This window comes from Pezoporus flaviventris, unplaced genomic scaffold (assembly GCF_033815535.1).
Source record: "Pezoporus flaviventris isolate CSIRO_AGI_PZ_B2104156 unplaced genomic scaffold, CSIRO_AGI_Pfla_v1 ptg000041l, whole genome shotgun sequence".
NCBI classification, from domain to species: Eukaryota; Metazoa; Chordata; class Aves; order Psittaciformes; family Psittacidae; genus Pezoporus; species Pezoporus flaviventris.
In genome coordinates, this window is record NW_026892589.1 from 14090628 (window position 1) to 14117884 (window position 27257).

The window sequence follows — 27257 nt, forward strand, 5'->3', positions numbered from 1 at the left end:
GTGCCCATAAGGGGAGACCCCCAGGAGCAGGGGGCTGGGGGGGATCCAAGGAATGGGGACCCCCAAGAGTAGGATTTTGCACGGGGCACCCCTTGGAGCAGGGTATGGGGTTCATAGCGGGTTGTGCTCCGGTGTTACCCCCAGTTCCTGGGTCAGGGGGGTGCTGGGGGAGAAGAGAAGCTCAAGGGGTGAGGGCCTGAGTAACGTGGGGCCTCCCAAGTCAAGAGGGGGGACAGTGAGGGTAGGCACCCTGCTTCCCCGCTCCTGCAGGTGCGTGGCATGATGAGTTCCCCTGGCAGGGCCAGCAGCGCCTTCCCCCTGCACGTCCTGGTCTGGAATAATGACTACAGGCGGCTGAACGAGGAGCTGCAGGACCAGGTAACCGCGGTGCCGCGTTGGCAGCCCCAAAAGACCTTGTGTCCAGTGTCCAGGGGCTTGGTGCTCCTTGCTTCTAGAGAGAAATAACCTGGATGGTACCACCAGGTCTGTTTGCTGGGCTTGTGGGGTTGCTGGGCTGCTTTACCTGTTGATTTGGGGTTGGGGGAGTGACCTAAAGAGGGGTAGGAATATGCCTTTTGTTATCTGTGATATTGATTTCTATAGAGCTGTGCTCAGAGCATTCGAGTGTGGGGTGCAGAATAGCTTTTAGTGTTAGGAGTCATTGAACGAGATCAAGAAGAGCAGATATAATGGACATCAGGTTTTTCTCTGCAATAAGTAAGCAATAAATGCTGCTTACCTTAATGGAAACCTATGTGTAGAGAAGGTGGCTGCTGAAGATGAGACCAGCCTTCAGCTTGCTGAGCACCAGCAGTTCTTCGTTGCTGGCCCAGGCTGTGGTGCAGTGCTTTTATATGGGCTGGGATGTTTTCAGCATCTTTGGTTAGGAAACTGGATCGTTGTTGCATGCTGTGGAGTAGGAAAATAACAAACTGTTCCCTCCTGGGGCCTGCTCAGTGAGCAGTGGTCCTGGTATGAGGAAACAGGGTGAGGAGCTGCAGCAGGGCTCGAGCAGCACGCATCCTCCTCGAGGAGGTGCTGGAGGAGCTCTGCTGCTCACAGTGGGGTTCAGGCTGCAGAAGCAGAGAGTGTTAATTACATTACACCTGACACCGCACGTGTACGAGCCAGCAATGAGCTGTGCCACCACCTCCTGAGTACTCACTGTCATCTGCAACTCTAACGGTACACCACGATTTACTAATGCTTGCTCAGAGCATGCTCCTCTCCTACTTTGGGGAGCATCTTTGGAATGCTGTTACTTTTTATCTCATTCAAGTGATCTTCCTTAACCAAACCTTGGAACCTCACTGGCATGTTGCTTCTGTGCACTTACTTCCCTTCCAATAACGTTCCTGCCTGTGGAAGCTTGTCAATGATTCAGGATCTGCTGTCATTAGTCTGAGGCTGCAGTTCACAGTTGTGGAGTGCTGCTCCCCACCTCAGACAGCAGCATGTTAGGATGGGATGTATCTGTCCTTTTATCTCCTGTTGAATTGCTGCCGGTGTTTTAAAGTATTCCAAAGATACGTGTCCTCCTGCTTCCTTGGGATAAGCTTCTTGCTGGGGGGATGTGTAAGGGAATCAGAGATAGTTGGTGTGGCAGATGATGGGTGCAGTGTGTGGTTACCAGTTAATAGCAGCAAAGATGATGGGGGAAACACCTCAGAGTCCTTCACCTGTCAGTAGGGGTGGGGAAGCAAATCCATTAGTATCCCACCACAGAGGTGGAAAGAGGATGCTTTAAACTGAAGCTTTCCCTACTCTGTGTGTGATGTTTCCAACTTTAACACTGTCAGATAACCGTGTTAACTTGCATAATAACTTTCCTGTCTTATTCTGCTATTGACTTTCCCCTTTTCCTTTAGTTATAGATGCTCTTCTGTTTCAAATCTCTAAGCTAATAGTGAAAAATAAGTAAGGTATGAGTATGCTGTGCTTGCATGTTTTGGATATTTATGCCTGTGTAGTTTGTTTCTGTCTTTCTTCATTTTTTCAGTGACTTGTACAAAATGCACTCACTCCCCATTGTGCTGTGTGTGTCAGTCAGATGGATGCTTTGTACAATACCATTTGCTTCTGTACTTTCAAAGGTGATACACAAAGTTGGTGTTATGTGTGCCCTGTTGGCTTGAGTTTTCCTTTCCCCCCTTATGTTATGTGTGTTAACCCCTCTCTTGGTGTCTCAGGCTGTCCATGGTTCAGTGTGCACACAGTAAACTCTGGTCTTCTTCTAAAGGGAAATAGAGGAAGAAATACTCACAGAAAATGAAATGAGAAGCACCAACTCAGTTGTGTCTTACAGTGATACCAGCTCTTACCATGTTGGTTTTATAGGCCCCATTCTGCTTCTCTCTCTGTATGTCAATGGGGAAGTTAGGCTGCACTACAGGGTGGTAGTGTTGGAAGTTGTGCACCACGGGCTGATATGTGGGAATATTGACTCCTGGGTTACTGCTGCCAAGCTTTGTTCACATAAACCCTCAGCGTGCTCTGCTGCATTTGACAGGGCAGCTTCAGCATTATTTCTCTCTTGGATACCCCACAGGATGTTGATCAGCGCGATCCACGAGGCCGGACCTTGTTGCACCTGGCTGTGTCCTTGGGTTATATAGAATCTGCCAAGGTCCTTCTTCATCACAAGGCAGATGTAACCAAAGAGAATGCACAGGGATGGACAGGTAAGGACAACCTGGGGAGCAGAAGGCATGTGCTGATGCTTTTCAGTTGCAGGTGTTGTATTTGGACTGCTTTTCCATGATGTGTTTTGCCTTGAAATGAAGCTGAAACCAGCTTGTGCCTGGCTTTCTTTCAGTTCTAAACGAGGCTGTCAGTACAGGGGATCCAGAGATGGTACAAATGATTCTGCAGCATCGGGACTACCAGCTGACCTCCATGACACTTGGAGGAGTTCCTGAGTTACTCCAGAAGATTAGCGAGGTAATGGTTTAGTTTAAACCTCTTACTCCAGGCTGCAATTCTCATTCAGGTAGTTCAGCTGAGTAAACTGAAATCAGGTGGGCAGTTGCATCCTTTGGCTCAGCTTGCATAATCCACAGTACTGTGGGAGTGGGAGACCTTTTCCTCGACTTCATTTAGAATTCCTTAGTCCTGAGCTCCAGCAGTGGAGGCTGAATCTTGAAGGTGAACAGCTCATTGTAGTTTCACTTTTTAACATTCATTTATCACAGCTCTAGTTCTGCTCTTTATTTGTTTCCCTTTATCCAAAATGTTCACAAGAAATGCTGTATTGAACGTTGGACTGAAACCATTTCCTGTAGTATTCATCAGGTATTTTCCTTCTGCAGACTCCTGACTTTTATGTGGAAATGAAGTGGGAGTTCACAAGCTGGGGTGAGCATCCTCATTGTCATCTCTTCTATACTATCAACAAAGGGACTTGCTAATGTATAGGTGTCACAAAAGATGCACAGAGAAATGTCTACTCCCCAGAATACATCTCTCTTTACCTCTCAAAAGAGCCTCTTTTATTTTTGTTGCACAAATATTCTTTGTTTCCTGTTTCTTTGGGTTGTTTCTTGAGGGCTTTGTTTTGTTTTTTATGGAGTTTAGGCATCACTAGAATTGCTGAAGCCTTTTCTTGGGGCTTTCTTTATCTGTCTGGCTGCTAATGACTTAGACAGTGACTCTCTATCGAGAGGCACAGACTACCTGGGAAGAACCTGCTTTGCTTTTAAAGGAATGAAGGATAGGCCATACAGCTGACTTCATTTTCCAAGCAGCTGTTCGACTACTAGGGGATGGGGTTTGGGCTGCTCCACACCTTTTAGTCTGAACTGGTGTCATCTTCCTTTTCATCATCATCTTTGAGTTAAAGTTGGTGGGGTTTGTCCCTAAGCTGGTTGTTCTGAAAGCTAAAGATCAGTATCTCCTCTGGAATAATGATCATAGCATTGACAGTCCTGTATCAGGGATAAGCTCCTGCTTGAGCTCAGGCTCCCTGTGTATTTAGTTCCTATCTACAGTTCTCTCATTCAAGAGAATCTTCCTCTTTTCTAGTCCCGCTGGTTTCCAGGGTCTGCCCGAGCGACGTCTGCCGCATCTGGAAGAGCGGAGCCAAGCTGCGTGTTGACATCACGTTACTGGGCTTTGAGAACATGAGCTGGGAGAGAGGGAGGTGCAGCTTAATCTTCAAGGGAGGAGGTAAATACTTGTGCATGTCTACACCTTTGATGACCATTGTGAGCCGCAATAAGAAATCCTGATTTTGGCCAGTTGAGGGTCAGTACTGAGTTCTGGTTGGTTTATACACGTATTCTGTGAGTGTCTCGGAGAGATACTGTTTTGTGGTTTAACATAAGGGCTTCATTTCTTTCCTTTGAGTATATCTGAGGTCAAAATTTAGTAACAGGGCTAAAATTTTACTTCAATCTTGTACTTTGTTTTCCCCTTTCTGTTCTTCTGCCCCCAAATAAAAATGATCTTAGATACAGCTCCAAGTTTGCAAAATGCACCCTTGATTGACATACAGCATATTGTCAGTTTTTCACCCTGGGATACTTGCTAAGATTCCTTTAGATTGAGTTGTACTGCTTCCAACAGATACTGGAGGTTGGGCAGAACTGATTGAGATCAATCATGATGAGAAGTTTGTTACCACGGAGCGTTTTGAGATCTCCCAGCAGATGAAGCATTTGACGTTGGGATCTATGACACCCAAAAGAAGAGATGTAGAAAGACGCCTTACATCTCCCATTCTTAACACGTGCCTTGATACCAGAAACATTGCTTTTGAGAGGTAAGATACAACATTTCCCTTCAATAAACACTTCAAGGTTATGGATGGTCATTGTTAGAATAAAGCTTTACAGACAAAAGCTTAAAAACCCTGGTAATAAGAAGTCTTAGGGCTAGATCTGAAATGACTTTAAACTTCATATACCATTGGATAATGAAATTTGGCTTGGTCAGCTTGCCACTGTCATTTGGTAAAGAGCTTCCAGCTGAAAGAACTGATGTGCAGAAAACTTCCAGTTTATTGTGTTAGTGGGATCAATGTTAATGTCTCATTACAAGTCTGCCTTTCACCCAGGTCTGTGTGTAGTGCTGGAACTAACAGGGAGGAACTTGCGTCTTGTAGCTAAGTCAATGAAATCTCACATTAATACTACGAAAAGATGTGTATAGTATGTTCTTGCCACAGACACCCATTTGTCTTCCTTGTTTGCTACCTGCTTTTATCCCAGTACCTGTCCGCTTAGTTCAACCAACCTATTTTATGAAGCTCCTTTTGGAGTGCTCTGTGGTGCAATAAACCACTGCCATGGTCATGCAAAACATATGTCTGCAAAGTGAAATGTCTAGTTCAGCATCTCTCTCCTGAATATTTAGTACCCTGCTAGAGCTGCCCAGAGTTAGTCCCTGAGTTCACTGAGCCTTAGGCAGCACCTACACATCCGGACACTAGGATTTCTTAGACAGAAGCGTTCCCACTATCCAGCTCCCCAAGCTGCAGTGACAGGTCATGTTTGAAATGAAACTATGTGTTTAATTATAATTGGGTAAGTTTTTAGGCTGCTCACCTCTGTGGCTCAGGTATCCGCATCTGGATGTAAAATCTCTGTATAAGCCTTTTTGCTTTGGCCATGGACTGAGTAAGAACAGAAGGGGTGTGACTTCCTCAGCCCTGGTACATGTGTGAGGACAGGTCGACCTGTGCTTTTGTCTGGGGTTAGTAATCAAATAACCTATCAAATGTTGTTTAAAATCAGCTTTAGAAAAGCAGGCTGGTGCTTGTGTAGAGATGCAACTGTACAGACACTTGTGGTGTTCCCTTTTTGTCAGAACCACATCTGGATTCTGGGTATGGAGGACAGAAAAAGCAGAAAGTGTGAATGGTTATGAAGCAAAGGTAAAGCCCATTCTATTCTGTTAACAAGTCTTGCAGCCAGCTGAAGTGTGATCGTGTTTTGCCTTTATTTCCTGAATACTTCAGGTCTTGAACCTTGCATCAAGAGCTTTACTGTCTTGCCAGAAGAACTGGGCAGGAGTGAGTTGTACACGGGGTTCATTAGTGTTCCTGCAGAATTAAACTCACTAAATTTCTCTTCAGAAACTGCTTTCTTTGACTTCCCTTCCCTGTTCTTAACATCTTTGCCCAGGTGGGGATTCCCCCCAGTGAACTTGGAGATGCCAGTCTAGTTCTGAGGTTGGTTTAGTTAGTTACCAAAACAGGTGTGGAAATCGTGGGTGAATTGAAAGGCTGAATTCTGTTGCTGCCAAAGCCAGTGACCAGACTCCTGCACCATTGTTTTGGCACAGATGTTTGTGAGATTGGTGCATTATTTGCAGGGTTTCTTGTTTTATCAGCTTGCCCAGCAGGTGGCATGTGCTTTCAGCCTTAGCATAGGTCAGTCACAAACATAATGTGTATGATTTCCATTAGAGCAAAGCAAACAGAAAAATCAAGTGCAGCATTTCCTGTTGATCACCAGTATATTAAAAGATCAGGATCTTTTTCAGTGAGAGGCAGATCCACGCTGCTTTGTTCTCTCTTTAGGTCTGTGTCTGTGGTGTTTTACTGGAGAGCTCTCTTTTTAACCTTTGGCTTTTTGATTTTTGTCCTTGTACTTTAAAGGTGTATGTGGCAAACAATGTGAATGTGGTCACCAAAATCCGCACAGAACACTTAACAGAGGAAGAGAAGAAAAGATACAAAGGTAGTTTTCCTATAGGATAACTGGGAATAAGTAGAACCTTTTAGCTCTGATTCTGTCTCTGTGTGACTGCAGGACTGGGCAGATAGACAAGGGAAATACTTACCTTGCTGGCTTTGTCCTGCTTTACTTTAACACGTTTTGAGTCTCTTTTATTGCTAATTAATAGTAATAGATTGTTTTTGTTTCCCTCCTATTATCTGAAGCTGACAGGAACCCCCTGGAATCATTTCTGGGTACAGTGGAGCATGAGTATGGTGTTCAGGTGAGTGTTGAAACAGGGCACTGCAGCACGGAGATCTGTGCCAGCAGGAATTCTAAGTGTGTGGAATTGCCTCTTTCCTTAGTTTGGCAGGAATTTTGCTTATTGAGGTTTAAATTTTCCCTGAGGATGTTTCTGTTTGTTTTAAGCCCTCAAGTGTTCTGCATGCACAGCAGGCAGCTCCTTCTGAACACTCTAATGGAAAACACAGACTCCATTAGTGCAGGAGGAGTTGAGGTGTGAGCAGTGGCAGTAGATCTGAGCAAGCACAGATCTTAGTGGCAACCCACCAGTAATCTGGGAAGAAGAGTCCATTTGTTTCAAATACTCCATTAATAAGGGATTTGGAGCCTAGAAATGCTGTAGGTTGTGTGTGTGCATTTCTGGTTGGGTTTTAGCTTCTAAGTATTTAAGTAGATTTTTCCTGTCTCTAAAAATGCATGGAGATCTTTACACCCAGTAGAAAGCAGTCTGAATGTGTGTGCTTGGGTTTATGGTTGTGACTGGTGTCTTAAAATGGAAAACAAGTTAATTCACAAGAGGTAACTTAAATATTTGTTGCAGTAGCCACTATTTGTTCCATACTTTTGGTTGTTTTTTCCCTCTCTTGTAGAGTACAACCAAGACAACAGAGTATGCCGCAGCCAACAATCCAACTGCTATTACTCTGGAGGAATACTTTGACCCAGAATTTGATCTGAGAGGTCGAGACATAGGCAGGCCTAAAGAAGTCACCATCCGAACACAGAAGTGAGACATAAAGTTTTACTTATGTCTAGTTTCTCTTCTCAGTCATCTAATCTCTGGAAACCATAAATACCCACTGTGGTTTCCCCCAGCTTTCCAAATTAATCAAGAGAGATCTTGAACTATTCAGCTATAGCCTAATTCTTCTTCCACTAAGTCAAAGAAAACAGTTGGACTAGTGTTGTAACTTGTTAGTAAGCTGCTGCTTTGCCTTTGGTCTGACCAGGAATGTGGTTTGGTTTCTCAGAGCAGTCACTGGTCGGACTCTGAAGTGTATGAAGCAGGTGACAGAGCTCTGCATTTTGCTTCACATCTGTTGCTAAACCATAAACTTAAGGTGGTTTTATGCATCTTTCTCTTTAAGATTTAAAGCAACCTTGTGGATGAGTGAAGAGTTTCCCTTGTCTCTTATGGAACAAGTCACTCCAATCATCGACCTGATGGCCAGAACCAGTGCTCATTTTGCCAGACTTAGGGATTTCATCACTCTGGAATTTCCACCAGGATTTCCTGTCAAAATTGGTAAAGTTGAGCAATTTTTATTGCAGAATCTTCTGCATTTCCAGTTTTTCTCTTGGTTTCATAGCCTATTTACAAAAACCATGTTAGTTTTTTACTAGACATCTCACCGATACCTAGAACTGAGAACCCAGACTTACGTTGTCTTCTACATCTGGGGTCATTGCATCCAGCTTCTGAATGACCAGAAGTAAAACTGTCAAGACAGCATCATTTCAGGAAGATTGAGCTGTTTCTAGCCCTCTCCTCTTAGTTCAGTGCCTTAGATTTGGCAAATCTTACTGTAAAATAAAGAGATTGAGAGAGAATGACTAAGGGCAACTTCTTGAAGTGAGTTGCTATGTGCTTTTCATTATAGGATGCTAATCTATGTTTTATATATATATATATAGTGGAATGCATTCAGTAAATGTGGCTGTAGGTGTGGAAGTGAATGAGGGAATTCCCTGTTTGACAGAAATCTTGTACTCTTTCTTACAGAAATCCCCCTGTTTCATGTGCTGAATGCCCGGATTACATTTGAGAATGTCAATGGCTGCAGGACAGCTGACAGAACTTCATCACAGATGGCTGGAGGTGCACCCTGTGATTCAGGTGAGGGGTGGGAAGATGCAGTGGTTGCATCTTTTTGCATGCCTGTCAGTGGGATGAACAGGAGAGAGAGATGGGTTAACTGCAGAGATAAAACACTCACAGGTGAGAGGAAGCTGGAGTGTGTGATGCTGCTCATACTGACCAGTTCTGCCCCTTCCATGCTTGCCTGACTAAACTGAGTTTGGACAAGCTTTCCCAAGTATTCTGACATGTAAATTCTGGTGCAAGCTATTGCTAGCTAAGTCTGCATGCTCCTTCAGGAAAGAGTGGATTACACTGGAGTAGGATGCTCCTGACTGTGTATAGCCAGTGATACGCTGTCCTATGAGCTGTTGCAGACCCATTAATGAGTAACCTCAGAAGAGCCACTATGATTTTTATCTTTTCCAACCTTTTATTTTCCACATCTGGTTTTGTCAGAGTTCAGCCACCTCAGAGCTCTGCTGCCCACTCGTTGTGTTTGTAGCACTTGCCCACATCCTAAAGAAAGACCCTGCATTCTGTCTTGCTGTGTGCTTGTTTGCCACAGAAGCCTTTCAAAGGCTGTTGGTATGTTTAAGCAGGTGGTTTATCTGAATTTTTGGAGCTGATTTAATCATGCATGAACATCATCAGAACAAGTCACAGCTTGTAAGAACAGACTATGTCATGTTTGTAACTCTGGCTTCTGCAGGTGCTAATTTTGAGGTCGACCAGTCGGTGTTTGAGATCCCCAAATCTTACCACGTCCAAGATGACAGCAGGAACATACACGTGCAGGATGAAGACAACGAGATCATGCAGTTTGCCATTCAGCAGAGCTTGCTGGAATCTGGTGGAGTTAAAGTAAGTGTGCTGTAATTCTGTGCAGTGCAGAGCTGAGTTTTAATAAGGATAGTGCAAAACTTTGATTTAAACCAGTGTAAGACCTGTTTTTCTAAGACCCTCAGAAGAGAAAAATACAGAAATGTATTTTAAAGAAGAAATAAGAGGGATTTAAGTGTTACCTTTCAGTGAGTTGCACTGCAGGTCCATTATTGCTGTGGAATTGTCTGTCTTTCCCCATTTTAGGATGTGGGGGTGCACACCAATGGAGCCATTGCATACTCACAGGACTTCAATATACAGTATCAGAGGTAACTAATCTTTGTCACATCGAGCCATGCAGTGAGAGAGCAGGAATACTCCCAAGAGTAGCATGAAGCAATGATGCAACTCTTGTGTTTGTGGGTAGCAGATGCACAGAACTCAAAGTCTCTTTTCTTGTGCTGCTTCTAACTTCTACTTTTCCAAGCAGCAAGGACTCTAAACTAGGCCTCTCTGGCTTATTTAGTGCAGCTCTTTAGGTCAGCTACGGGACTGGTTGGCAACTTAAGTCTTTACCCGACAAATACACACAGTCCTTCTGCTCTTAAAGCTGTGCATGTGGTCCCTCTGGGTTGATTGTTTAGTAGGTGCTGCACACTTCAGGGTGGCTCTGTAATCCTTAAAACCTTAGCAACATGTATTTAATGGGCCCTTGAGCATATGCTCCAGTGTCTGTGAGGTCTTCCTGCATGTGCGTGCCAGGAACTGCTTCCTCTTGATTCTTTTGGATGTGGGAAATCATGTTGCCTTTGAACCAGGTGAGAATGCTTTTAAAAGCTGAGAATTCTTTGGTATGTGTGAAAGATTCAATGGAACCTTCAGAGAATAGGTTTTATGCTTGGAATTTTATGGATGTTGGAACAACTGCTCTCTGGGGAGAGATTTTCAGGTTTGCTGTTAGATAGCAGTCTCTAGGAAGGAGTATGGCAGGAACTGTGAAATAGGCTCTGTCTCTCTTCCTTCTTGAAGTTCTTTCTGTCCTCCAGGGCACTGCAGGAGAGCTTTCTCACCAGCTCGGGTAACTCCCAGTGCAGCAGCCCTAGTGAGCCTTCCAGCTTTGAGAAGGACTTGCAGCTTGCCATGGAGTTGTCTGTCCGAGAGCAGGAGGAGCGGGAGAAGCAGCGTCAGGAAGAGGAGGATGCAGAGCTGCAGCAAGTCCTACAGCTTTCCCTGGTGGAGAAATAACCCCTCCGTGGCCTCCTGAAATGAGGATGAGAACCAAATCTGCACAAAACTGAAGGCTTTGGGGCTGTCAGGCTGAAGACCACTCCTGGATTGCTTAAGTAAATGTTTCACCTGCCCTCGAGGTTGGCACCATCAGCTACCAAAAGCTGAGTTATATTTGTTTGAGGGAGTTTCAGGCCATGGGACTCTGCATGTGGCTCCCCAGTGCCGCAGTCTTGGCTCTGAAGGAAGGTTTTTATCTAAATGTATTTATTGAAGAGCAGATGGAAACTTTGCTTAGCATCAGGATATAGAATCGCAGCAAAGCTTGAAAACCTGATTTCCAGGGAGTTTAGGAGGGAAACTTCATTACTTACCAAAGAAATATTCACCTGCTTAGTCATTTCTGAGTAATTCAAAGCCATTGCCTGTTTCTTCCCGTTGTGACATGGAAGAGTCTCTACATGCATACACACATAGGGTAGTTCTTTGTGCTGACAGATGGTTTCTGTTAGCTTTGTTTATATGTGATTCTCTCTTTAGTTACTGAGATTTTAGCATGTGCTCCTGCTTAAGAGGGATAATTTTATACTTGAACAGCTAATCCAAGCTCCAGATTAAACTAGTGCTTTCTGCAGAAAGGACAAAACAAGCAGCCAGTAAAAGCAGATCCTAAACTGGGACCATTTGCCAAGTAAAGCAGCAGTTTCTGCAGCGATTCCAAACCAGCTCCTTCCCGTAGTCAGAGGGCAGCAAGAAAGTAAGTGCTAGATACAGGTGCTCCTCTGCAGTCACTCGCTGCGTGCACGAGTGTGCCTGGGTGTGGGTGCTAAAGTCAAAGAGGAAAACAGGTCAGGTGGAATTTTAACGTATCCTTAGTGGAAGGTAAGTGTTAACCTGCCATCGGAAGGGAAGCGCGTGTTGCTTTTTAGAACTCAACGGCTCATCCTTCGTGTGAAGACATATATTTTTTTATCTGAGTATTTTTATTGATTTTAAAGCAAGCCAAATAGGCCTCTACTCCTCCAAGTGGCATTGTATGGGTTCACAGGTCTCTTTTAACCAGCTCTCCTCAGGTCTTTTCCTCATAGGAGCTATTTGTAGCTGTTTTATCTGCACTTCTGTCGGTGTTTACAGTACTCACACTGTGACTCTCAAGTGCACTCCACAAGTACATGATGTACATCCACGGGAAAGCCTTACTGTAGTTAAATGTGAGCAATATTCCTCTGTTCTGGCTGGCAGAGTGGGAAGAACCTATGGTACCTATGGTCTGATCTTACTACCTAATCCTGCACTTGTTCCTCGGGCAGAACAGGGCAGTTCTGTGTGACCAACTATTAACCAGTATAAAATCACTCGATCGTAACCAGGGCGATGGTTGGTGACTTGGAACCTTATTTTAAACCAATAATCCATTCTTTTACATAGGAAATGATTAAAATTCCTTCAGCATACACTACAACTGGTTTATCTGCATTATTTCTGTTCATCCGAATGGCTTGGGGGGTGGTGGGGGGAACGTTGGCTTTCAAGGGGGGGGGGGTGGCCTGAAAAGGGCTTTTGCATCGTTCCACCTGACCAGGAAGGCCATTCCCTGTACCAGGAGCTGCTTTTCTTAAACCCCAGCTTCCCTCTGACACTGTATGTATGGGAAGTGTCCTCTTAATCCTCTGTGTGTGCTGGAAGAACAAAGATTCTGCACAGCATTGCACTACATAAATTAAGTATTTTATTGCTAACACAGTAACTGGAGTCCTTTGAAATAATGACCTGCCTTTTTGTACATCAAAGGTGATGCTATGGCTATGGATTTATCAAAGGTAGCTCTGGTGTAATCTGAAACACAGACATAATCCCTGGAACCACATTGCTGACGCTTTCAGCCAACTTTTGTGTCTCCCTGGTTTGGAAACCGATGGACCCATGGCAATGAAAGGAAGCACCATGGGACTCCTGAGCTCCTGCTTCTGTACCTGCCTTTGTGTGAGTAAGAGGAGAGGAGCAGCAGAGGGTGCACAGCGTGTTTAATGTTAATGCTGTGTAAAAGCTGAGTCCAACCTCTCTTTCCAAGGAACCTCAAGGCTGATGTGGGAAAGCAGCAGCTCAAACACCTCTAGTTCATTCCAGAACTACAATTGGCTTTTGAAGTGTTTGAGATGGGTGCTGTTTCCACAGGGTTGGTGGTGTTTGCATTTGGTTTTGAGACTTAAACATGCTTTTTTCTGTGCTTTTGGACTGTTTTAAGCATACGGGCTAATGTTCAACAGCAGCAACTGATGATGGGCTTAATGTGGATGATCCTTCTTACACTGCCTGGGATGTCTTTTGATTTCAAAATGGAATCTTCCTAACTGGACTTTACCTGTTTATGTCACTGGTGAGTGCACCACGCTCAGAGAGTGATGTCTGAGGTCCTAGTTACCAGTTTCTTGCTGAAAAACACCCAAGAAAACAGGGGCTTTGCCCAGTGCTGCTGTCCTGGCCCTGGTCAGAACTGAGAGCTGATGGGAAGTGAGAAGGGGACAGCTCCAGAATTAACAAACGGAACATCCATGAATAAAGAAGCGCCTTGGGCTGTTTAGTCAGCTTTTTATTTGTACAAAGAGACGTGGCAGGGAGCGAGGGATGAATGCAAACCAGCATGCTGCTCCAGGGAGTGCCGAGCTGGAGCTGTGAGCTGCATCCACCCGCCAGGAACAGCCGGTGAGGACCGAGAGGAATCAGCAGTAAGGACTCGGAGATCAGAGTGAAAGGGATCAGAAAGCAGCAGGCAGCGTTACCTTGCTTCCTCATCCATGTTTCACTTCAGCTAATACCTGGATCTGTTCTAGACCAGCCTCCTACTGGAGCATGAGCAAAGCAAATTCCCCGTTGCAATCATGGAGTAGTTTGGGTTGGAAGGGCCCTTCAAAGCTCGTCTAGTCCAACCCCCCTGCAGTGAGCAGGGACGTCCTCAACTAGACCAGGTTGCTCAGAACCACATCCAGCCTGGCCCTGAATGCCAGCAGGCAGTGTCCTTTAAAACAAACTGAAGGGAGAACACATCGGATGCAGCACAAGGGTTTAGGGAACAGTCAGCACAGTCGTTCCAGAAGGGAAGTTTTAAAACACTAAATAAATTACTAGGCAGACCCCCCTATGTTAAATAACAGGTATACTCAAGAAGCAAAATCCAGTTACTACTCGGAGCAGTGCAAATGAAAACAGCAGCATTCATACCAAGTGGGATTCCAGTGTAAACACCTGAATCTCTTACTGGTGGGACAGGGCTGGCTGGAGCTTCCCCACAAGGAACCTCCAGGAGCTGGATCCCGGTAGTGGAAACCCTCAGCTGCATCCCAGCTCCTGACAGGCTGGGCACGGACATTTGGTGCAAGGTGGGTTGGGGCTGTTGAGCCGAGAGTTAAATAAATACCATGGGGAATGACAAGCCTGTCCCAGAGCAGCTACACCAGGAGCTGCTCCTGCTTTGGTGTTTCTGCCCTTAGGGAAACATGGGCCAGACCCCGCAGCTGCCAAACTGCAGTCATGGAATGGTTTGGGTTGAAGGGACCTTAAAGCTCCTCCAGCTCCAACCCCCTGCCACGGGCAGGGACACCTTCCACTAGAGCAGCTTGCTCCAAGCCCTGTCCCACCCTCAAGATTCATCATTCAAGCGAGGAACCGAGTTAATATGAACACAAAACTATATGTGGTGGAGCCGAGCACGCTGTGAGCAGCTGGCTGTGCTCTCCTGCCGACCCAGGGTGGTTCCAGGCACCGATCACTCCAGCACATCCTGACGGACCAGCCTCGCTGAAACGCTGCTCAAACCCAGCCGGGTTCACTGCGGGAGGTCCGGAGTCAGCCTGCCGTGACTGCCTGCACCCGGCCACGCTGGTGCTGATGCAGCCACCCACCGCATCCATCAGGGCATCCTGCAGCTGGCAGGAGATGCAGCGGGCGGCAGGGCTGGGTACCAGGCGGGAGAACAGGGGGGCACATGAGCAGCGCTTCCAAGGACGGACCCAGGCTCGGGCCTGGCTCTGGCGCCGCTACCGCCGCCGCACGGGCTTGTAGACGCAGATGGCCATGAGGATGATGGTGAGCAGCAGCGCGCTGAGGATGCTGCCGAGCAGCACTGCGGGAGGGGGACACGTTAACGGGCCCGCGCGCTGCGCACACACATACACACCCCCCACACACCCCGCATCAGCGTCAGAACCGACCCGCAATTAACGCACAGCGTTAATTAACGCCCCGGCCCTTACCCAGGTTCTGTTTCTGCAGCACGGCGAAGGGGCGGCCCCGCTCCGCCGGGCCCAGCAGCGCCAGGGCCGCCAGCGCCCCGCGCCCCACCGCCGGCATCCCGCGACGGGGCGGACCCAGCGCCCGCCTTTGTGCGCCCGCACCGGGCCCGCCTCTTCCTGCAGCCCGGCCCCGACCGCGGCTCCTTCCGGGGGAGCCGGGGCAGCGGGGGGGGTTCAACGGCACCGGGTCCGCCAGCCCCCCCCCCCCCCCCCCCCAAGCCGTGCGTGCCCCCTTAGTCCCCTGTGGCCCCGAGCTCCATGTGCCCCTTCAGCCCCATGCCCACCCCAGCTCTCGCTGCGCTCCGCTCCGCCGCTCTGGCTGACCCTGACTGAGCGGCGCCGCCCGGAGGGGACGGTGACGGGCGCCGCTGCAGAGCAGCACAGGCTGGGGCTGCAGCCGGACCAGGAGCTGGTGCTTCGCCTGCACCGAGGTGAATGTGGGTTCTGGGAAGTGTTTAACGGGCGTAATCAGTGCGGAGGGATGCGGGGTTACTGGGAGGAGCGCGGCGGGTTCGCACCTCCCTGATCCAACAGCTGATCCGGTAGCAGCAGCTTTATTTCCCAGGTCACTCACGGCGCAGCTACAGGCATGCACTGCTCCGGCCGCGGCACGCCAGGCAAGGTCATAGAGCCCCATAGACGGCGTGTTCACCGCTGGGCAGAGCCTTCATCTGCACCGGGATCGGGGATCCCTCGAGCAGAAGGAGCTCCTTTGGCCTCTTCGCTTCCAGCCCATGGGAGCCAGCGGTGGGCCCCGTGGTCCCTGCTGTGGACCTGAGAGCAGCTCAGGGGAGACGCGGGGGGGCGGTTTGGTGTGAGCAGGGCGATGGCAGCGGCTCTTGTGCCTGCCCCATGGCTCACGCAGGGCAGGGGCAGGAGGCCGGGGCAGTCTCTGCATCCCCTGGACGTGCCGCCAGGCTACAGCACGGGAGACATGGGCACGGCCTCTGCCTGCGGCGCTCCTGTGGCTTTCTCCGGCCAGAGGCAGACAGCGAGGCGCTGGGGAGAAGAGGCAGTGGGTTTCCTTCCTGCACCGGGGCCTGGTGCCGCCTTAAAGCTCCTCCAGCTCCAACCCCTGCCACGGGCAGGGACCCCTTCCACTGGAGCAGCTTGCTCCAAGCCCCTGTGTCCAACCTGGCCTTGAACACTGCCAGGGATGGGGCAGCCACAGCTTCTCTGGGCACCCTGTGCCAGCGCCTCAGCACCCTCACAGGGAAGAGCTTCTGCCTCAGAGCTCATCTCAGTCTCCCCTCTGGCAGGTTGAAGCCATTCCCCTTGTTTTATCCACCCAGCCCTGCTCCTCGGGTGTGATTTAACTGCCACATGAACAACGATGCTGAGGATGCATGAGCCATCTGCCCAGCTCACCCGAGTGGGTCCCTGCCCACCCTCAGCCCTTGCAGGGGCCATGGCATCGCCCTGACCTGCTTGAGTGACCCCGGTGTCCAGACGAGCTTGTACACCATGTAGAGGGGGATGCAGATGAAGGACGATGCTGCTATGAGGTACCCCACCGAGATGCTCCACTCAGGGTACTGATACTCAAAGAGGGTCAGCGGCGGCTGGTCCAGGAGGGAGCTGATCACTATGAACTGTAAGCAATGGAGCAGAGAGGGATGCTGAAGGGGCTGGACCGCAGCAGGAGATACCCCACTGCCGGTCACCAGCATGTGCGGCCCCAAAACCCACGTGCACGACATGGGTGGCACAAACCCTCTCTGGGGATGCTGCAGTGACACTTCCCAGCTGCCAGGCGTGGGGCTGGGAGGTCTTCATCTCACAAACCCCACAGGGACCGCGGCGTGCGCAAGCTGCACGTCCCCACTGCTGAACAGCATCACTCACTGTCTGCTTTGATGATAATTCCTCCCTCCTAATAACCACGGCCAAGCGCTCAGAGCACTAATTAATCCTCACAAGGCCTCTTCTCCCGCAGATGTGGTGAGATTAGACCCCTCTGCCTCTAAGCAGCCTTTGAAGTGCTGGGCGAGCTGCATTTCAAAGGGGACGGATCCAGCTCGGTGCTGTACCCGTGGCTGGCGGTGCCAGCACAAGTGTGGGACCAGGAGCGTGAAGTGAAGCTGTGCTTGTGCCGTGTGAGCCGCCAGCTCCCAGCTCCGCCCCAGAGCTGCAGAAGGGGCTGGAAAATGTAATTCCAGCTTGTGCCTTAGTTAACCCGGCTGCTCCCGGGGGCAGCAGCAGCGTAAGAGGCTGGGACAGGCCAGCCCTGCCTTTAATCCTGGCCGTGGACACTCACCGCCAGCAAGGCCGGGCTGATGGCCACCCAGCACACCTTCCAGAAGACACCCGGCGTGAAGCCCAGCATGGCTTTCACATCGTGGGAGAACCTCTGTATCCCTGCGGAGGAGAGAGCTGTCGCAGCACGGAGATCCATGGGGAGCACGGGCATGGGGGCATCCGTGCAGCGCCCCGTGCCCCATCCCACACGTGCCTCTGCCCCTGGCTCCCGTGGCATTGACTCACGTGCATGATGCAGAGCATTGTGTAGGGGCCTGCAGGGGGGTTTGATGAACTGAGGGGGTTTCTTACCATAAACCCAGGACACAGCGATGGTTTCCAGGAGCACCACGGCCAGGATGGAGCAGCCGGCTCCAAACTCCTCCAGCAGCTTCACCACGTAGGCTCCCCCCTGCAACAGCACAGGGAGAGCGGCTGCAGGGCCCATAGGGAGCAGGGGAAGCCCTGCCCCAGGGGATGCCGGAGATAGGAGTGGGGATGCGGAGGGATGGGAGCGGAGCCCGGTGCTGCTCACGTAGGTGAGGGTGCTCAGGGAGCCCAGGAAGCACACGGTGATGAGGCCGAGCACAAAGAGCTCCCGTCGCCCAGCCAGGACCTGCGGGTACTCGTCCATCACGGCCGTGATCACGGCCTCCAAGCCCCCGAACTGCAAAGGAAACAGCAGAGGGGGTGGAGAAATGGGATGTGGGGCTTGTGCTGCTCCCTCGGACAGTCTGGTCCCATCCTGTCCCCTCTCTCCCTGCCATGCTCGGCAGGCTGCCCTCCTTCCCGAGGCCACAGCATCCCCTGTCACCCACCCACTGTGAGCCGTGGGACGCCAGCCTGCACCCACCGTGCTGTCCAGCCCCAGCGTTATCATCATCAGGAAGAAGATGATGGCAAAGAAGGTGGATCCCACCATGTTGGCGATCGCTTCAGGGTAGGTGATAAAAAGGAGGCTGGGCCCTAGGAGGGGACAGGGGTGCTGTTCCCCGGCTGCTCTGGCACACGCAGGGGCAGGACGGGGCAGCTGTGATGGACGGAGGGGAACCTTTGTCTCTGGCGACATCCTCCACCTCCACGTCCCTCATCTCAGCCATGTAGCCCAGCACGGCGAAGATGACGAAGCCCGAGAGGAAGCTGGTGAGGCAGTTCACTGCGCTGGTTACCAGCGCGTCCCTGCAGGGCAGAGAGCAGGGATGTGTCCCATGGGAGAATCCCACCCCGGTGCGGCACCCCCAGGGGTTCCCTCTGCAGCCCCACACACCGAAACCACCAGTGAATGGGGCAGGATGCTCGGCCCGGCGCACAGAGGCTGCGGGATGCAGCTGAGCATCCCGTGGCTGCAGGAGCTCACCGGTAGCAGTTGTTGTGGAAGGGGTTGTAACTGGCCAGAGCGAGAAGGACACCGAACCCGGGGCCCAGGGAGAAGAAGATCTGCGCGGCAGCATCCACCCAAACCTGGCAGGAGAAGCAACAGGCAGGGCCGAGGGTACCCCCCGGCGTGCCCGCCCCACGGCATGGGGATGGGGTCTGCGTTGGCACATGCTGCCAGACCTCTCCTGCCTGCCCCATTCCCCTGGGAGCAGGGAAGCTGCTGTGGGATGGAGGGGGCTCATTTCCACGCTGGGCTCCTGCAGCAGCAGGATTGAGCATTAACATCTGTGTGTGCCCGTGTTTGCAAGGGGATGAGATCGAGGGGAGCCCCGAGCCCCCCATGCCTGCTCCTGCCAGGGCAGCCTCAGTGCTGGCAGCGGGTCCTGATTCTCCTTAATGAGAATTCTCAAGTGCTGCCTGGTAATTACCCCCAGGAAGCCCATTGTGAGCCCAGGGCACAGACAAAACCCGGTGGTGATGAGATGGGTGATTCAATTACAGATTTACATTACAAGGGCCTGTCGGGGCCTCTGTTCCTGTAGGAACCAGGGCCCCATTGCCAGACTCATGGTGTCTGTGCCAGGGTTTGGGCGCTGGGGTCCCACCGTGCACTCACCGCAGTGCTCAGGAGCTTGCCCCAGTCCGGGCGCAGGTAGAAGAGGACCCCTCTCCATGCCCCGGGCAGGGTGGCCCCTCGGACCAGCAGGATGAGGAGGACAACGTAGGGCAGCGTGGCCGTCACCCACACCACCTGCAGGGAGCCAGCCCTCAGCACAGGAGCACCCAACCTGCCCGTGTTGGGCCTGGCGAGGGCTGGGAGCACGGGGAGGAGGCAATGGTTGTGTTTGAGCAGGCAGGGCCCCCACAGGGACCCCACCGGGGCTCGCTGCGTCCCGACTGGCCGTGGTGGGGATGCTCAGCACAGGGATGGTGCTGGGTTCTCTTTCTTACCTTCCCAGAGGTTTTCACCCCTTTCCACAGGCTGAAGTAGACGATGGTGAAGATGAGGAAGAGGCAGAGCAGCAGCTGCCAGCGGATCCCCCCCACATCATACAGACCCCCGGACTTCTGGACCTCCAGGACCTTCCTCCTGCAGGATGGGAGCCCCGTAGCCAGGGATCAGACAAGTCCCACCTCACCTCTCCCCCAAGCACACCCATAGCGGGGACCAGGAGCTCCCCAAGAGCATCCCCACGTGAGACCCTGCTCCCTGCATCCCGGTCCTGCTCCCCAGCACCTGAATGCCTCCAGGGGGATGTGCCCCAGGTTAAACACCTCGTCCACATACAATGTGTTGTGCTTACGTGTAGAACTCTTCAGCGGGGGACCTGGAGAAGTTGGTCCAGGTCACGTTGCTCCTCCCGAAGTAGTTGGTGCAGTCGGGTGTGTTCCAAGGGTTGTCGCAGCTGGCCCAGGGCAGGGAGCCCGAGAAGGACGAGCACAGGTAGTAGAGAGCCCAGGCGATGATGGTGTTGTAGTAGAAGGAGACGTAGAGGCCAATGATGCAGATGGAAAAGCCGATGCCTGGGGATAGAGGGGAGCAGGCTCAGGAGCCGGTGCCGGTCCAGCCCTCTCGGTGCCCAGCCCGAGTGCGTGGCCATGGCCTGGGGGTCTCTTACCTTTAAAGATGGGGCAGATGCGCTTCCAGATGGGGATGGCGCCGGTCCTGTGGAACTGCCCCAGCGCCAGCTCCATGTAGAAGAGGGGAACCCCTCCGAAAACAGCCATCAGCGTGTATGGGATGAGGAAGGCTCCTGTGGGGCGAGGAGCAGAGCGGCAGTGACCAACCTGTGCCAGCACCTCAGCACCCTCCCAGGGAAGAGCTTCTGCCTAACAGCTCGTCTCCATCTCCCCTCTGGCAGGTTAAAGCCGTTCAGTTTGAATGTTGTCCTCATCCTTTGTCCTCCATCATCTTTACAGGGTCACACTTGTACCCCATGGATGTTTTGGACCTGGAGCTGCTCTCCAGGCTCAGGAAAGCCCTGCTGGGGTTAACTGAACCCCAATGGCTCTTCCACCGGGAGCCCTCCATGTGCCGGTGGGGCACCCCCAGCATCCCCCTATACCCCGTGTGCCTGGTGGGGCTGGCCCAGCGGTGCCGCATTGCTATCGATATCCCTCGAGGATCCCCACTCCGTGTGGACCAGAAGCAGCTCTGGGATCAACCCGTGCATGGGGCGGGTGAGGAAACCTCCTCCTTGAACCACCTCAACACGGAGCAGCTCAAGTTCCCTGCCAATCCCACGGGAGTAAATCCCAAATAGCTGTGTGTCAGCGTGGGCACCCGGGATCCCCATCATAGCCTTGAGTGTGGTACTAATGATCTGCTCCTCATTTCCCAGGCACCAGAGGATGCTTTCAGCAATTTAACTGCACTGCAAACAGCACAAAACTGGAATTCCTCCTCTTTCATTTCCACACAGGGGCCCTGCTCTGCTCTGCTCCGCTCCAGCTGCAGCACTTTATTTAGGTGTCATTTACGCGGGGTGGTTTCCCTTCACAAAGCTTCTGCATCTCAGCTTCGTGTTGATCCCTCGCAGGTTGAACCCCCTGAGCACCGGCTGCGTGCCCCTGCTCCATGGGATGAGCCGGGGGCTGCAGCAGGCGCTTGGGATGCTGGCAAAGGTGAGGTTAGAGTAAGGTCTGCATTCCCAGAGCCTCAAGATCATCAGGTGGACGGACCTCCCAGCCCGGATTTAGGGATTCTCAACCCTTGCATGCAGTTTGGACCGCAGGAGTTTGCTCTTTGTGATCCTGGAGCTGCTAACGCACTTCTGAGGAGGGAATGGCACTGGGAAGGAGGGAATGGCACCGGGAAGGAGTGGAGAACACCGGGAAGGAGTGGATAACACCGGGAAGGAGTAGATAACACCGGGAAGGAGTGGGTAACACCAGTAAGGAGTGGGTAACACCAGTAAGGAGTGGGTAACACTGGTAAGGAGTGGATAACACTGGGAAGGAGTGGGTAACACCAGTAAGAAGGGAATGGCACCAGTAAGGAGTGGATAACACCGGTAAGGAGTGGGTAACACTGGGAAGGAGTGGATAACACTGGGAAGGAGTGAATGGAGGAGGATTTTGGATGAAGAAAGACACAAACCAGAGAAGAGCCAGAGGTCAGGAGGAGCTGGGTCGGTCTCTAAACCGCCCTGTCCGGAGAGGAAGCAAAGGAAGGGAAACAACAGCGAGCTTTTTGGCATCAGAAAGATGAAACCCAGGTTTCTTTGGAGCCAAGAAGCCTTTGCAGTGTCCTTACCCCCTCCGTTCTGGTAGCAGATGTAAGGGAACCGCCACACGTTGCCCAGATCCACAGCGAACCCGACGACCGAGAGCAGGAAATCCATCTTTTTGCTCCACTTGTCCCTGGGGTGGGTTTGTGGCCCCGGGGCCGTGTCCGGCCATGGAGGGCTGGCGCTGGGCACCGGGCAGGGCTGTGCCATGCTGCCGCCCCGGCGGATCCTGCAGGATTCAGGCTCAGTAACTTGGGAAGGGTTTTCCGTGCGGCTGATGACAGCTCCGAGGAGGGGAGGGTCGGGCTGACGGCGCTTCCCCCCCCTCCCGCTGGACCCAGGGCTCCGGCGCAGCTCCCTGCTGCACACATGGAGTTATTGATCCTTTCAACTCCTCGCGCCGGGAACGGCACCATTCCCGGCCAGGGCTTTGTGAGGAGTGAGGGGTGACAGCTCCCTGCAGGGAGTGGGGGTGAGCCCAGGAACCCAGCCCTGGTCACAGGCGGGAGGGGACAGTGGTGCTCCGATGGGATTGCAGCCCCTCCGCTCCCGGGGTCCACGGATTTTGGGGCCGGTGCAATGGGTCTGTATTTGCGCACAGAGGTGATGCTCCTTCCTCCTGACTGACACTTCTTTCTCCTTTGGTGTATTTTGCAGTGAGTGCTCTGTGAGCGATGACACTGGACCCACCAAGGGAATAACAGCTCATTCTTGCTGGGAAAGCTCTGCGGAGCGAATGGGAAATGGGAATGCCAGGATGCAAGAGCAGGGCACAGACTTAACCCACACTCACTGTGAGCCCACTCGTGTGCTGGGTTCACCCGTGTGTGCTGCCCAGAGCCAGCACCCCTCGCATAGGGCAGGTTGAAGCCACCCCACATCACCCCATCATCCCATGGGCGCTCCGGGTTGTTCTGTTCCAAATAAGCCACCGGCTTCTGCAGCTCAGGTGTGTGCAGGGAGGCAGCGTGTGGGAAACCATCACTCCTCAGTGCAGCAGCAATTGAAAGGTGCCTGTGCAGGGTTAGAGCCTGGGAAGGTCCCTGCACAGGGCTGGTGCTGAGCGAGCCCCTTGCACAGGGCTCTTGGGTGCTGCGGGGGCTCCGGGGTGCTCCAGCACTGGGTTTGCAGCCCCCTCATCTGTAATTAAAAGAAGCAACAGAAGAGATCAGAGCAGGATGTGTGCTCCCAAGGCCACGGGTTGCTGTGACGACGTGACGCAGCGCCCGGCCTCTGCCCGGCACCCGAGCCTCTGGACACTGTTAATGCTGCAGGCACACGCTGAGACCTGTTAGAAACAGCATTAAAAGCACATTTGGGGTTGGTTTGGGAGTGTTTGCCGGGGCTGTTGGACCAGAGCAGCTCAGGGCTGATGCTGGTCCATGGTCGCGCATCCCAGTGCTCTGGGTGGCTGCAGTGAGGGGACAGGACAGGCTGTGCCTCGGTGGGTTTAGTCCATCTGCGGTGGCACAGCCACCCCGGGCAGGGACCGCGGCAGGGGATGCCGAATGGGGTGAACTGGGATGCTTCATCCCAGCGGGCAGTGATGGGTGCTGTGGGTCCCTGTGCAGGGCTTCTCCCCTCTGCTTGTGAACCATGAAATCACTGATCCTTCTAACTCCTCCCGCGCGCTCCCCTGAGCCAAGCCCGGCACACAGGAGGGGGACAATTAATCTCCTGGAGGTTTAGATGGGATTTGTGTCACTCCTGGGACTGTGCAAAGCCGAGAGCTCCAGCTGCAATCCGTGCAGCACGGGGTGGACACAGCCACGGGGAATTAAAGACACGGCTGTACCCGAGTGCTGGGGCTGCAGGGGGGCTGCAGTCCCCCTGCCCGCTCTGCTCCAGCCGATCCCATGTGCTGTTGGTTTGATGCCGTTCCAGCAGCCGCATCCCTGACGGACCCCCGGGCTCCTTGCTAGTGAATGAGCCGTGAATGCACCCAGTGCTCCCATCCTGCTCCCACCTTCTCCTGGGGCGCCCGATATCCTGCCCATGCCGTTGCCTCTCCTCCAGCGTCAGGGCAAGGCTGCTGCTGTCAAGTCAATGAGGAGAGAGCTTTGAGATCCCTATTTCAGAAGCTGGAGGAGCCATCGCAGGATCTCTGGGACGCTGGGGATGGAGGAGGGCAGAGGGAGAGGAGTCTTGGGGAGATGGTTTTCACTGCAGGGAATTGTGCTCCCCACACTCAGCTCCAGTGTTTTGGGGCCCAGCAGGATCCCAGCTCTCCAACCCACCAGGGAGATGAGTTTCCCCCCAAGCCCCATGTCATGGCCCCGGTGTTAAGGGCAGCGTGTGCTGGTCCAGCCTGCCCCATCACTGGTACCACGGGGGCTCAGCGTGCCCGTCAGTGACACACCAGATGGGGGGTTCTGGGTAAAATGGTGTTATTTTGCCAACTTCATCGGTAACTGTTTTTGTCCATCACCTGACATTCAGTTAGAGGCATTGCAGAGGCCATGTCGCATCTGAAATCACACAGCTGAAGTCAGGTGTGCTGGATGCGGGTGTTCACCTTGGGGCGTGACAAGGAAGGGGAAGCAACAGGCAGCTGCAGTGAGGTTTCTGCCTTTCCTGACTCTGAAGGCTCACTGCTCCCAGCACATCATCCCTCGTGCTGTGTAAGCGTCAGCCGCGTCACAGACGTACTCTGTGCGCTCCCTTCATCCCCTTATTTTGCTTTTCCCTGGTATTTTCCTCACTCGAAGCACAAATCGCTTTAGATTTCAAAGGCAGAGTGTGAATCAAGCTCGACTCAGATTGAAATGTGAATTCCCATCGAGTTCGAGGCTGTTTCTACTCAGGATGATTATTTGATTAGCACATTGCTTTTATCCTACCTGCTCCTCCGTGCAGCGAAATGCAGAGGAGTGGATTGTGGTTGGAAAGCAGCTACCCTGTGTGAGCCGCAGAGGCAGCAGTGGGGAGGTTAATTTAATTAGCATGATACTCAGAGATGTAACTTAATCACATTAAGGACAGATCAACGTGCTCTCGTTTGAGCACTCCAGAAAACAGGAGCCGATTGTCTCCCAGCCGTCTTTAATCCAGGGAGAAGCAGACTTTTCCAAGGAGAAGGAACCAGCAAGGCTTCTCTGAGCTCCCCAGAGGAAGGTTATAAATCAGCCATAGCCCCCTGTATAGCACCGTTGTGATTGGGAAGAACCCAGGCAATCACCGGTCCCTCTCCAGTGCTGTTTCTGGTGCCACCTGAACCTCCCTGGGCTCACTCAGTGCGTGTCCAGCCACCAGCTCCTGCCCCTCCGGACCAGGACAGCATCTCCACAGCGGCCAAAGTGAGAAACGGGCAGGAGAACCCCGGTGCCTGCCTCAGGCCGTGCTCAAGGCTCTGCCAGGGGCTGATGGCTGAGCCCAGACCGGTCTCATTCCAGGCTGGAGAAGCTTTACAGAGACCGGAGCGTGCAAGGTGCTGTGTGACCCATCCGTGCTGAGCCCTGGCTCCTCAGGACGCACAGGAGCAGAGTGGTTGGGGTTGGAAGGGACCAAACCGGGCCCAGCCGCTGCCCTGGTGCTAGTGCTGTTTGTAGTTATTGGAAGCTGGGCTGCGGAGGAGCCGGGATGCTGTTTCTATGGAAATGTCCTGGAATAGCAATGGGGGAGCAGACAAACGGGAGATTCGTTAATGGCAGCTGCCGGGAGGGATTTCTCTGGAGGGGCTGCGATTTTGGTAGCACAGACTTGGGGCTCCCATGAACGGGTGTTCGTAGAACCATGGTTTGTGTTGAAGGGACCTTAAAGCTCACCCAGCTCCAAGCCCTGCCACGGGCAGGGACCCCTTCCACTGGAGCAGCTTGCTCCAAGCCCCTGTGTCCAACCTGGCCTTGAGCACTGCCAGGGATGGGGCAGCCACAGCTTCTCTGGGCACCCTGTGCCAGCGCCTCAGCACCCTCCCAGGGAAGAGCTTCTGCCTGAGAGCTCAGCTCAGTCTCCCCTCTGCACCCCTGCTCCCATCCATCACCTCCCGCCCGCGGGTGATGCGGCGCTACCAGGACGCTGCCTTCGCCCCTCAGAGGCCTCCGCAGCCCCGGGGACCCGCCCCAGTCTCGGGTCCCCGCGCGGGGGGTGCCCGGTGCCGGGGGCTGCGGGGCGCGGCCGCGGTCCACGCTGAGGGCCGGGCCCGGGGCGCTCCCCCCGCCCGGCGCCGATTGGCGGCGGCAGCGGCGGCTCCGCCCCGGCGGCCGCGGGTGGGCCCGGCCCGGCTCGGCCCGGCACGGAGCGGAGCGGAGCGCGGCCATGGCGGCGGCCCCGGCGGGTAGGGCTGGGGGCGGCGGGGCCGGGGCCGGCGGGGCCGGGCTCGGGCCGCCCCGCACTAACGGGCTCTCCCCTTGTCCCCGCAGAGGCCGAGACCCGGCAGCGGCTGCTGCGCACCGTCAAGAAGGAGGTAGGCGGCTGCGGGACCCCGCGGCAGCAGCCCCGTGCCCCCCGTTCCCCTTCGCGGCGCCGTGACCCGAGCCCGCGGTGATGGGGATCCGCGGTGGGACCGGCCCCGGCGCTGGGCTCGGCTGCGAGCTGGCTCCTGCTGCAGCGAATCCAGCTCCCGAACCCTCCCCATCCCGAGCCCGGTGCCGCTGCCCGGTGCCGGGGTGCAGGAGCATCCCTGCCGCAGCGCCTCACGGCAATCGCCTCCCGCCGGCGGCAGAGCCGCTCCCGCAAGTTGTGGTTTCCGCAGGGATAAAGGGACGGTTCCCGGCGCTGCTTCCCTTGGGAACCGGGATGGGGCGAGCCCCTCACTCACAAAGCGCGGGGCGGGAGGCAGACGCGGACATGCACACGGGTGTCTGTGTCCGGGCTGCCATGGCGCTTCCCATCGGCCTGTTCTGGTCCCTCTTCTCAGCACCTTGAACTCTCTGTTGGTTTATACTGAGCTGCCTCCAGCTCCTCTGTGTCCGTGGTGCGTGTGGCTTTAGTGCGTTAGCACGGTGAGCGATGGCAGATCGGGATGTGGGGCTGAGCCCTGCCGCTCTGCCACGTAGTCCGTGCATGGGGGTGGGCTGGGAGAGCTGCTCAGGGACCCATCCGGGCCTCCCATCGCGGGGTCTGGAACCCTGAGCATCGGGGGACCTGGGCTGGCTCTGCCGTGCAGTGGGGTGCTGGGAGCTGCCATCTCCTGCCTGGGTCTATCGGTGCAGGTCACCTCCATGGGGCTTTGGAGGGTGCGATGCGTGACGTTCTGTTTCTGGTCTTGTGAGCATCCTGGTATCAAGCTTATGGGCTCTGGAGAGCAGAACGTCCCCGCTTGGAGGCACTGGGTGCACAAGCCCCACGGGGGGTAGGTCTGGGTGGCAGCACA

At 53.2% G+C, this 27257-nt stretch overlaps 4 protein-coding genes across 7 annotated transcripts in view; 2 read left to right on the plus strand and 2 right to left on the minus strand.

Annotated features, from left to right (window-relative positions):
- The first annotated feature begins 64 nt into the window (after positions 1-64).
- Positions 65-12274, plus strand: ANKRD13A (ankyrin repeat domain 13A). Of its 2 annotated transcripts, XM_061466495.1 has the most exons (16): positions 66-378; positions 1869-1922; positions 2549-2681; positions 2816-2940; positions 3309-3354; positions 4021-4164; positions 4564-4759; positions 5806-5872; positions 6599-6680; positions 6884-6942; positions 7553-7689; positions 8051-8208; positions 8686-8799; positions 9473-9624; positions 9850-9914; positions 10632-12274. In XM_061466495.1, the coding sequence occupies exons 4-16, from the start codon at positions 2851-2853 to the stop codon at positions 10828-10830; spliced, it is 1509 nt and encodes a 502-aa protein (XP_061322479.1). In that variant the 5' UTR covers positions 66-378; positions 1869-1922; positions 2549-2681; positions 2816-2850; the 3' UTR covers positions 10831-12274. The 2 variants fall into 2 exon arrangements, with proteins under 2 accessions (XP_061322478.1, XP_061322479.1); XM_061466494.1 differs by lacking the exon at positions 1869-1922 and having other exon boundaries at positions 65-378.
- Positions 12275-13861: 1587 nt separating this feature from the next.
- Positions 13862-15183, minus strand: CUNH12orf76 (chromosome unknown C12orf76 homolog). The gene is made up of 2 exons (XM_061466503.1): positions 15063-15183; positions 13862-14932 (listed from the first exon to the last, which is right to left on the minus strand). The coding sequence occupies exons 1-2, from the start codon at positions 15157-15159 to the stop codon at positions 14847-14849; spliced, it is 183 nt and encodes a 60-aa protein (XP_061322487.1). The 5' UTR covers positions 15160-15183; the 3' UTR covers positions 13862-14846.
- A 471-nt stretch (positions 15184-15654) lies between these two features.
- Positions 15655-22328, minus strand: LOC133275636 (sodium-dependent serotonin transporter-like). The gene is made up of 13 exons (XM_061465664.1): positions 21973-22328; positions 20336-20470; positions 20021-20240; positions 19668-19806; positions 19333-19467; positions 18697-18800; positions 18391-18518; positions 18193-18305; positions 17875-18006; positions 17652-17751; positions 17359-17459; positions 16526-16693; positions 15655-16100 (listed from the first exon to the last, which is right to left on the minus strand). Exons 1-13 carry the CDS (start codon positions 22154-22156, stop codon positions 16020-16022), a joined length of 1740 nt encoding a protein of 579 aa, XP_061321648.1. The 5' UTR covers positions 22157-22328; the 3' UTR covers positions 15655-16019.
- Positions 22329-26165: 3837 nt separating this feature from the next.
- SGSM1 (small G protein signaling modulator 1) overlaps positions 26166-27257 on the plus strand; it is a 30344-nt gene continuing 29252 nt past the window's right edge. For all 3 annotated transcript variants that reach the window (XM_061466511.1, XM_061466509.1, XM_061466510.1), the window contains exons 1-2: positions 26166-26219; positions 26305-26348. In XM_061466511.1, the coding sequence (XP_061322495.1) occupies positions 26201-26219; positions 26305-26348 (63 nt within the window). In that variant the 5' untranslated portion in view covers positions 26166-26200. The remainder of the gene's footprint in view (positions 26220-26304; positions 26349-27257) is intronic.

Excerpts from the sequence above, each read along its gene's own strand:
- ANKRD13A (XM_061466494.1), top strand. The coding sequence starts at position 280 with ATGATGAGTTCCCCTGGCAGGGCCAGCAGCGCCTTCCCCCTGCACGTC. Across the intron at positions 2,941-3,308 it reads TACTCCAGAAGATTAGCGAG|ACTCCTGACTTTTATGTGGA; the intron begins GTAATGGTTTAG and ends TTCCTTCTGCAG. Across the intron at positions 8,209-8,685 it reads AGGATTTCCTGTCAAAATTG|AAATCCCCCTGTTTCATGTG; the intron begins GTAAAGTTGAGC and ends TCTTTCTTACAG.
- CUNH12orf76 (XM_061466503.1), bottom strand. The coding sequence starts at position 15,159 with ATGCCGGCGGTGGGGCGCGGGGCGCTGGCGGCCCTGGCGCTGCTGGGC. Across the intron at positions 14,933-15,062 it reads GCTGCAGAAACAGAACCTGG|TGCTGCTCGGCAGCATCCTC; the intron begins GTAAGGGCCGGG and ends CCCCTCCCGCAG.
- LOC133275636 (XM_061465664.1), bottom strand. The coding sequence starts at position 22,156 with ATGGCACAGCCCTGCCCGGTGCCCAGCGCCAGCCCTCCATGGCCGGAC. Across the intron at positions 20,471-21,972 it reads CTGCTACCAGAACGGAGGGG|GAGCCTTCCTCATCCCATAC; the intron begins GTAAGGACACTG and ends CTCGCCCCACAG. Across the intron at positions 20,241-20,335 it reads CATCTGCCCCATCTTTAAAG|GCATCGGCTTTTCCATCTGC; the intron begins GTAAGAGACCCC and ends CTCTATCCCCAG.